Source organism: Contarinia nasturtii, unplaced genomic scaffold, assembly GCF_009176525.2.
Source record: "Contarinia nasturtii isolate CC-2019 unplaced genomic scaffold, AAFC_CNas_1.1 Cnas_scaffold_533, whole genome shotgun sequence".
Classification (NCBI taxonomy): Eukaryota; Metazoa; Arthropoda; class Insecta; order Diptera; family Cecidomyiidae; genus Contarinia; species Contarinia nasturtii.
Genome location: NW_022197885.1, coordinates 4,424,720 through 4,434,086, shown reverse-complemented (window position 1 = coordinate 4,434,086; position 9,367 = coordinate 4,424,720). Strand labels below are relative to the sequence as shown.

General features: G+C 33.1%; 3 protein-coding genes across 3 annotated transcripts; all 3 read left to right on the top strand.

Moving 5' to 3' along the window:
* LOC116339712 lies at window positions 1-2,206 on the top strand. Its single transcript, XM_031765743.1, has 11 exons — window positions 1-91; window positions 229-442; window positions 681-738; window positions 803-828; window positions 1,085-1,189; window positions 1,245-1,359; window positions 1,424-1,458; window positions 1,523-1,606; window positions 1,686-1,747; window positions 1,914-1,956; window positions 2,021-2,206. Exons 1-11 carry the CDS (start codon window positions 43-45, stop codon window positions 2,076-2,078), a joined length of 849 nt encoding a protein of 282 aa, XP_031621603.1. The 5' UTR covers window positions 1-42; the 3' UTR covers window positions 2,079-2,206.
* A 1,303-nt stretch (window positions 2,207-3,509) lies between these two features.
* LOC116339805 lies at window positions 3,510-5,065 on the top strand. Its single transcript, XM_031765860.1, has 8 exons — window positions 3,510-3,718; window positions 3,790-3,873; window positions 3,944-4,048; window positions 4,113-4,209; window positions 4,282-4,334; window positions 4,463-4,546; window positions 4,639-4,746; window positions 4,806-5,065. Exons 1-8 carry the CDS (start codon window positions 3,540-3,542, stop codon window positions 4,954-4,956), a joined length of 861 nt encoding a protein of 286 aa, XP_031621720.1. The 5' UTR covers window positions 3,510-3,539; the 3' UTR covers window positions 4,957-5,065.
* Window positions 5,066-5,788: 723 nt separating this feature from the next.
* LOC116339575 lies at window positions 5,789-7,641 on the top strand. Its single transcript, XM_031765533.1, has 9 exons — window positions 5,789-5,997; window positions 6,060-6,143; window positions 6,211-6,315; window positions 6,378-6,430; window positions 6,651-6,694; window positions 6,771-6,907; window positions 7,011-7,060; window positions 7,134-7,188; window positions 7,255-7,641. The coding sequence occupies exons 1-9, from the start codon at window positions 5,816-5,818 to the stop codon at window positions 7,397-7,399; spliced, it is 855 nt and encodes a 284-aa protein (XP_031621393.1). The 5' UTR covers window positions 5,789-5,815; the 3' UTR covers window positions 7,400-7,641.
* The last annotated feature ends 1,726 nt before the right edge of the window (window positions 7,642-9,367 follow it).

Below are 9,367 nucleotides of genomic sequence, written 5' to 3'. Positions count from 1 at the left end.
TATGTATCTCATAGTTACAATTGTGGCCTAAGCCACTCGTAGATGTCTTGTTGTCAAAATATTCTCATTGTAAATAGTATCACGCCACCGGGTAAAGGAATTTATATTCGAAACCCTTTTCAAAACAATTATAATTTATTTCTGGCAAGAAAAAAAAACAATTTTTTTAAACAAATTATTCATTGAGGAGGAGGATATAAAAATGAGTTGTTATTCGATTTGTTTCAGTTGAACTTTATCATCAAATCATCAGAACAATGGAGTGCTTTCTAATTCTTGCAATAATTTTCGGTATTATGTCCAATACTTGGGCACATGACACAAAACAAGGTGAAGAAAACTTGCCGGATCCCACATTGGTCACTGCAGCTACTTACACATTGAGACAAGTTTGTCCATGGGGTTCAGCTGGCGCACTTGTAGCTGTCGGACTGACTAAAGCGTAATAATAATTTAAATAAAAAATGTATCGAAAAAAGATTAGTTTTCATTATTGCTGGAGCAGGATTCTTTGGATTTATTAATATTCCTTTAACTGCGTGATTTGATCGTTCAATAACACATACATTTATCAGTCTTCAATCTATTATAACTAGAACATGCCAATCAGATCCGAAAACTCTGACTACTCTGAAAGTTAATGATCTCTTCTTTACTTTATTGTCTTTAAACATATTTAGTGGAAATGAAGGAGTGAAAACATACCAAGAGACCCATGATTTGACACAATCACTAACGGTACATCATTCAACATTCCAATAACAAACGTTAATTAAACAATTATTTTATTTGTTTTCCTCAGACGGCAGCAGTATATGGAATCCAATGGTAAGTAGCATACAATCCACCGGTGGCGGTCCGAAAACATACGGCATGCAAAAAATGAACTTTTGAGGTATCAAATGATTTGAAATCGTTAATCTATCTTCAGATAGAGCCAACTTAAAGATAGCAATGGTCATATCTATCTAATAGATCTTATCTACCGTAATCAGCGGACTGCCATCGATCATGTATAGCATTGAGGCCTCTCAATTTGAGAGCAATCAATTTATTAATTAGTACGAATTTGGATAAATTTCAGCACTTCCTCGTTCATAAAATCTACCAAGAGTACAGCTGTTGGTGCGGTTAATGTGATACAAGATATTCAGGATGGAAAAGATGCAAGAGCTGCACTTGAAGATCGGTACTAAAACATTTTTTTACATGTCAAGAGGAATTTTTAATGTAACTTTTTTTAGGACTCGAGAATTAACCACTTATCTGAAAGAAGAACTTACACAGAATCCAAATGGAAAATTGGCTAATGCAATCATTACAGGGACCAATGTTGCGTTATGTCTAACCGTTGGACCAGTAAGTGACAGTTTGAAGGTTTACCTACATGGGTTATTATTAATTGACATCATAATCGATATAGGTTCAAGCTTGGGTGACAGCTTCATTGTTCAAGGCGTCAGTATAATTTTCAAGAATATAATAAAAATTGTATTTTTAACCCATTTTCAATATTATTTAGTATGTCTGACGGCATGGCAAAATACAAAGAAACGAATAATGTAAAAGACGCTGCAAAGTTAGCCGCATTGTCAGGCTATAACAGGTGTGTATCATCATCTTTATTTTAAAAATTGAACGCTATAAAACGATCATATTTAATGTCAATTTTTTTCAACCATTAGTACTTCGGATCTTATGAGAAAGGTTTGCGGTTTGATTTCTAGTACAAGTGGCTTCGCAAAAGGTATGGCTGATTATTCAGATGAGCTGATGTCACATTTGATAGCCAAAAGCGTCACAAAATTGAAATGTATAATTTAGTCAGCTAACGGGATATCAGCTCAGTCAGCTGACTAAGTCAAACAAATATAATAATATATGACTTTTTTTTATCTTTTTGTGACCAATAGATCTTACTGCTGGAAAACATCCAAAAGATGCATTCTTGGAACGGTATATGAATAATAGAAAAATGAATTCAAAAGTCAAGTTTTAAATGTAATTTTTTCTCATACAGAGGAAATCAAGCCATTAAAAGTGTTATGAGGAAGCCGAAAAGTAGCTTAGGACAATGAGTCTGTTAAAAATCGAGCAGAATTTCGTTGACTGTCTTTAAAACTGAAATTCTAATTATTCACTAGTTAAAATGTTTATCAAAATTGAATAAATGATTTTGCTGTTATTCATTAATTTGAAGATATTATTTCTAGGCGATTACGCTTTCGTTGCTGTTTCATTTTGAATTGTTTCCAGCAGCTTTTTTCAAACCCATTTACATAAGCAAGTGTGTGACTTTCAACATCCATTTGACATCCATTTTTAAGTGTGACTTTAAACATTCCATCCTACCGAGTCCATACGTCCTCAGCAGGGGTCCGAGTGGTCCGAGTGGTCCGATTACACTCCCCCCCCCCTCTCCTCCGACGAAGTGTTTCAATTTCCGCCAAAGGACCTTTTTTTTGCTCCTTAGTTTTGTGTTCAATGTAAGAAAAATTCTTTTAATTTGCTAGGGATTTTCGCCAAAAAAGTGAAGAGCAAAAAAAAACGAAAAAAAGTATACTTTTCGCAAAATACACTTCAATTTTTAGCTTACCCCTCTCGATTTTTTTCAATTAAACACCCCCCCCCCCCCTTAAATTTTTCCCTTGAGGACGTATGACCGAGTCAGATAAAAAACAGAATTTCACCTTGTTAATCAAATATTTTGGAAAGGTACTGAGATAGGCAAAACTCTTTGCCTATTTTACGGCTAAAGTCTATGTGAAAATAGAAAATCGTAAAGTTTTCAAAACAATGATCGACTTTCCCCTCAAAGAAGCTCTCTTCATAAAAGTTTGTTGCTTGATAAATTATTTGTTCGCAAAGCTACGTTGTCTTTGATGAGCCCTCCTTGTGAAAAATAGGTTAGTCCTCCACTCCACATCTTTGATTGCGAAAAACGCAATTACTAGCAACTCATTTAAATAACATTCTTCAAATAAACTCTGAATTTGTTATGCCTGTGTTTTCGGTGCACGAGTACCCATTATGAATCGTCTCAGTCTTTTTTTTTTGACTGCTTTTTTTGAAATTAGGATTTATTATAATTCTGAAATTTTTGGTGAATCATCCAAACATTACCAAAATTTAACGAGTAATCGGAAGAAAATTATTGGACATCTTGGTCCGAACTTATCCATGCCAGCCTATGTTTTCGCTTAGAATGTAAAAGCCCTTATTAAATATTAGATAGTTTGCAGGTGGTTTTCGATTTACGGATGGTTTAGTTTGTCAATCCAATTTTCCATAGAGGTCATGTAAATTCAATTCTTTGTTCTCACATTTATTGAGACGTAATTAACTTTATTTTGCGTAATTGGTTGAGAATTTATTTATAAAATTCTAGACTTATAAAGAAAATGGAATTTATTATTGGCATAAAAATTTACTTTCGTCACTATTGGCACACAAATGTAAAAAAAATATCTGTTCGTTTATGATAGATATAAAAGAAAGTCGAAAATTGGTTTGTTTTAGTTGAATTCTATAATCAAAAAATGAAGTACTTTTTAAAATTTGCATTAGTTTGCTGCTTTGTTTCGAATACATGGACAGCACCGACAAACCCGGACGTTGAAGACCCAATAAATCCTTTATTGATAACTAGTGCTGCCGTCGTTGCCGGAAAGTTATGTGGTCCCTCAAATGCATTGATATCGCTTGGAATCGGCAGAGCGTAAGACGAATTTGAATAATATTTTTTGAAACAAATAAGAACAAAGGCAATCGTGTTTCTCCGTCATTTAGTACCGCAGCAGGTGTGAAAAAATATCAAGAGACAAACGATGCATTTATGGCTGCAAATGTGGCTGCTCAACATGGAATAAAAGGGTTTGTGAAAAATTGCATTTTTTTCATTTATTTTACTGATTAATTTTTTTATTCACTTCAAATCAAATAGTGCTGCTGATTTTATAATAGCTTGTGCAAATGTGGCTATAATGGGAACATCAATTGCAAATGATATTCGAGAATCCAAAGATCCAAAAGATGTAATTATTCATCGGTATGAAAATTCATTCGTCATACACTATAAAAAAATCTGATAAACATTATTTTCTCATGTTCAGAACGCAACCCACAATTGATTTCTTGAAAAACGAGATTTTGACAAAACCAAAAGGACAAGTTGCAAATCAACTGCTTACCGGTGCCAATGTCGCAATGGTAATTTGTTTAATTTTGTTATAAATTTTAATATTTATTTATGTTAGTTTTTCTAATATTTTTAATTTAAAGACATGGACAGTTGGACCTATACCGGCATGGATAGCATCAACAATCGCTAGAGCGTGAGTGTTTAAAATGAAATAAAAACTATCGATAATATGAGTACGAATTATCCATGTTAGAAATATAATGCACAAGATATTTTTGGCATAAATATATTCATTCAAACTTATTTACAATCATCCAATAGTGCATTAGAAGGTCAACAAAAATTTGTTGATACTGGTGACTTAGAAGAAAGTTTGAAAACGGCTGCTCGAACTGCATACGACAGGTTTGTAATCATTTATCAGAATTTATTTTTTGGCGAAAGTTAAGCGTATGGCTAATATTTATCAACCAATTGTCAATTTCTTAATCGATTAGTGCCACTGAATTGTTTCAAGCGGTGTGTACGATCGTAGCAAGTTCCGTCGATTTGGCAGAAGATATTTCGTATCAAAGAAAAGATATGAAAACAGCAGTGATAGAGCGGTACACACATTTGTTTTTGAATTTTTAAACATGGTTCTAATTCACCTTTTTAATCTTAGATGCGGTCAAGCTTTCAAGAGTCTTCTTACCAAAAAGAGAAATACAGGTGACGCGAGCAATTTGATTAGTCCGAGCACATCACGTGCGAGTTTAAAACGCATACTGAGTAGGAAGGATGAACCGAGTACGAGTAGACGAAAGACAAAATAAAGTGCTTGGAAATAGCTTTGTGCGAATTTTTGTGTTTAATGCAAAAAATCGATTACAAAATTGTTATTTATTGGTTTGAATGTTTATTAAAGTCAAATTAATACAACAATATGTGCTTTTACTATAAACAATGGTTCCCTATCTCTGGAACATATCTTACTTCTCAATACACGATCAATTATATTTTTTTATCATTTAGTTAGCAACAATTAATTTTTTTCACTCAATCTCTTTTGAAATTAATTGTCGTAACTGGCACTTCTTTATTATTATAATTAAAAAAATTCCGTTGACCGTCTGATCCAAATGTTCAAAATTTAAAATTATTATTTACTATAATATTTATAAATGTACATTATATCAAGTACATGCAAGAATTAGCGAATTAATCGATGTCATAAATAAGCAAAACGAAAATTGAACGAGAGCGTGTTCTGAACATCTGTCTGGGTAAATTTTTTTTGAATACAAATGGCGCAGAAACAATAAATGCCACGAATCCTATCGAGCAAACGTCTACGTCAAACTTGTTTTCATTAATTTTTTTGGTAACTCAAATTTGAAACTGGCTACAGACGATTGAAACCATAGACCCGTTCGACACGAAACGTCTCGGAATTTAAATAAATGCATATTCGTAGTGCAATTTTGAATAATAAGAGTTAATCTATTATTCTCAATATTACAATCTTATTTGAATTTACGCCATAACATAAGAAAGTGTGTTTTCGATAGAGACGAAAACCAAATTTGAATAAATTATAAACAAAGCTTAAAAAAATGGAATTATTCGTTTAAAAATGCATATAAAAAGAAGTCGATAATCAACTTGCTTCAGTTGTATCTTATAATTGAAACAATGAAGTTCATCGCTACTTTCGCTTTAGTGTGCTGTGTCATATCGACCACATTGGCAGAACCGCAAAGGAATGCAGATGAACTGACGGATCCAGCCGTGGTTTCCACGGGAGCGGCACTTTTGAGCCGTTTTTGCCGAATTGGACCACTTGATGCTATTATCGGGGTTGGAGTTGCAAAAGGGTACGCAGCATTTCGATCTTACTTATTTCATAAAATCTAATTGGCATTTCATGATACTATAGAACAGCCGCCGGTTTAAAAAAATATAAAGAAACAAATGATATGGCGCTCGCATCACGAGCAGCAGCGGAGGAAGGTTTTTCTGGGTTTGTTTTCAATAAAAGCATACACGTACACTATGACAACACATTTTCAATCAATTTCATCCATTAGCGCTGCTGGTTTTGTAACTAAAGGAATTGGTGCAATTATAACTGGGGCTGCTATGGTAAAGGACATCAAGGACGGAAAGGACATTAAAGAGACATTCAATCATCGGTATGCAATTTTTGATTTAAATCATGAAAATTTGTTCTAAATATTCAAATTATAATCTACAGAGCCAAAGAAACTATCGATTATATCAAGGCGGAAGTCATTAACAATCCAAAAGGTAAATTATCGAAGAATTTAATAGGATTAGGGGATTAAAATTATTTTCTTAGTTTCATAATATTCAAAGGATGTGCCGAATATTATACAACATTTCATAAACACCATTGTTTTGTTTTGAAAACTGTTTTGTTATCTCTAAATAGCTTGAAATGAATTTTTTTTAGAACAGTTATTTTTGTTCAATTGCAAGAACTCAATTTGACTTTTCATTGTTTTAGGCAAAGTTGCAAATAGCTTGATCACAGGCGCAAACGTAGCCGCGGTAACTTTTTGAGAGCCTTTATTTTCAAATATAAACCTTTTATGTATTAGTTTTGTTATTATTTTTTAATTTAAAGACTTGGACGGTTGGCCCGATTCCAGCATTTATTGCCGCTTCGCTGGCAAAAGCGGCAGCCGATGGTATGCAAAAATACAAAGAAACAAATGATGCAAACGAAGCAGCAAAAGAAGCGTATATGTCGGGATACAACAGGTGTGTGAGAACAATTATTTTACACTTTACATGAAATTCAACCGATAAATGAAGCAAACAGACTACTATAATAAAGTCAATGATTCTCACTCTCGTCAATTAGTGCCGCAAGAGTTATACGTGCGTTGTGTGGTTTGGTCGCAAGTGGTACCGGTATGTGTGTTTTTTTAGATTTATTTAATGATCAAGCCAAGTAATTTTATAATTTTTGTTAAATAAAAAAAAGGTTTGGCTGAAGATTTACATTCCGGAAAGGATACGTCAGTTGCGTTAAAGGAACGGTAGGGAAATGTTCTCTCATAAACTTTACATCATTAGCTTTAAAATATTTTTTTTGTCATCTGCAGTGGTAGTCAAGCTTTAAAAAGTATTCTGGGTCAGAGCAGTAAGGCGGGCACACCAAGCAGTACTAGTACTACAAAGAATGCTTCGACCTCAAAGCCATCTACTTCAAAAAATGTCCCGAATACGAAGAAGGGAGGTAAAAAGTAAAGACCTGTGCCCAATTTATAATAATTTGAAACACACTGATTACAGCGCCACATTAATATGTGACGTTTCCATAAATGCCCAATGCAAATCAAAACATTATAGATTTCATACAAAATTTGACAATGGTCTTTGATTTTGTCTTTAGTTCCAGAAATATATTACGTGATTTGATATGTGTATTTTTTATAAATAAAACTGTTTCGAATGTTAAATAAATGCAAAATAGAATATGGAAACGCTGAGCGGGTAGTGTTTTTTTACCCAGTTTTATACACCACTGAGTGGATCATATTTACCTGCTGAGCGGGTTTTATACAGACAATATATTGAGCGTTTCGTTTAAACGAAACTGCACGCTATATAGAGTTCTAATTTTAAATGTTTTTTTTTTTGAATTCACACGCTGAGGATACAAATTGTTAATTTCACACAATCGAAATGTCCAAAATAGCGTGCTATTTCGATTCATTTCAAATGAATAGTCAGCTCAATATATTGTCTGGTTTTATATATCCTCTGAGCGGGTAGTATACATTAGACAATATATTGAGCTAACTGATCACATAACAGATGACATAAATTAGCCAGCTAAATGGGATATTTCAATTGTGTGACAACAACTATTTGTCGTTTTTAATTTTTAGCGACAAATGTAGAGTTCTATTTCGGTGCTTTAGATGTGATCTCGTGTGACATTCCTCTTGATGATCATTGACGTTTTATAGCTCCTGCTGGTGGTTTTGTGTTGTAGTACGTGGCGTACACTTTTTCTAAACCTAGCGAGAAATATTGTTCATTGAAATATCCAAAATAGCATCACAATCGAAAGAGTACACCAAAATTTTTCGCGAATTGACCCTTCGGAAAAAAATCTGCGAACACTTCGGATCTTTTTTTATGATTGATCATAAAAAACACGAGGTCGCAAAATTTTGAGTATTCTGATATATTAGAATGAACTATACAGAAACAATACTCGACTCATTCGTTATATGAAAATTTGACATCCTTCTTAACATAAATTTTCATAAATCCAACATAATTTCACCTATTTTGAAAGATAATCGTCAAATAATAAGAACATATCATTTTTCATTGCCATACGATCTTGATCGCTCGTTGTTTTTCGGATTATTGATTATATCAAAACTTCACAGTGTCGTCAAATTTCATTGCATCTCTGATCAAATAATAAACAGTACTTTTATTGGAGAATAATTATATTTTCATACCGATTCACATTGAAGCATTTGCTCACACAGGCGGTATGTGTTTTCACGTCATGTTATTGTCTATGATTTTTTCATTCGAAGAAAAAAACACACTTTGAAAATTTATTGAAGGTTCAGTCGCTGAATATTAAGCCATTTGATAAGAATTTGTTGATAAATTTTATTTCTTACTCATCGAAAAAAATACTCGTGTGACATGCATTTGTGTGAAATCGATCAATAACATTCAGTATTATAACCGACGGTAATATATAGTATAATATCCACAAAGTCACAAATATAAATTTTCATAATAGGTCAATGTGGTTTTTGGGAAATACGTTGAAGGAAATACACGAACCAAGCCAAACTAAAGCAGTGATATTCAAGCGATAATCGGTCGATAAATTTCAAGTAACAAACATCGAATATTATGTGTGTGTATGTGTGATCTATTGAAATGACCGCATACCTCCATGCATGGTCATTGCCAATAGAATGGAATTCAATTTAAACCAAAAAAGAAAAAAAAGAAAAAAAATCCACAACAAAAGGAAATGACGAAAAAAGAGTAAGAAGCAGATCAAAACGGTCCAGAATTGACTAAATCTAAAGTAAACAGTATACTGTTTTATTTGTATCGCGATGCCACCCAAAAAGTAAGCTATAAATTTTGAATCGGTTAGTGTCATCTTTATGGCATTAATGTGTTCGCTTCACACGAATAAAACCGATAAAAACGAGACCAAAAAGTTTG

Coding starts and splice junctions, on each gene's coding strand:
- LOC116339712 (XM_031765743.1), top strand. CDS start 43: ATGTCTTGTTGTCAAAATATTCTCATTGTAAATAGTATCACGCCACCG. Junction 829..1,084: donor GCAGTATATGGAATCCAATG/GTAAGTAGCATA, acceptor GATAAATTTCAG/CACTTCCTCGTTCATAAAAT. Junction 1,607..1,685: donor GCATTGTCAGGCTATAACAG/GTGTGTATCATC, acceptor TTCAACCATTAG/TACTTCGGATCTTATGAGAA.
- LOC116339805 (XM_031765860.1), top strand. CDS start 3,540: ATGAAGTACTTTTTAAAATTTGCATTAGTTTGCTGCTTTGTTTCGAAT. Junction 4,049..4,112: donor AAAGATGTAATTATTCATCG/GTATGAAAATTC, acceptor TCTCATGTTCAG/AACGCAACCCACAATTGATT. Junction 4,747..4,805: donor AAAACAGCAGTGATAGAGCG/GTACACACATTT, acceptor TTTTAATCTTAG/ATGCGGTCAAGCTTTCAAGA.
- LOC116339575 (XM_031765533.1), top strand. CDS start 5,816: ATGAAGTTCATCGCTACTTTCGCTTTAGTGTGCTGTGTCATATCGACC. Junction 6,316..6,377: donor AAAGAGACATTCAATCATCG/GTATGCAATTTT, acceptor TATAATCTACAG/AGCCAAAGAAACTATCGATT. Junction 6,695..6,770: donor CAGGCGCAAACGTAGCCGCG/GTAACTTTTTGA, acceptor TTTAATTTAAAG/ACTTGGACGGTTGGCCCGAT.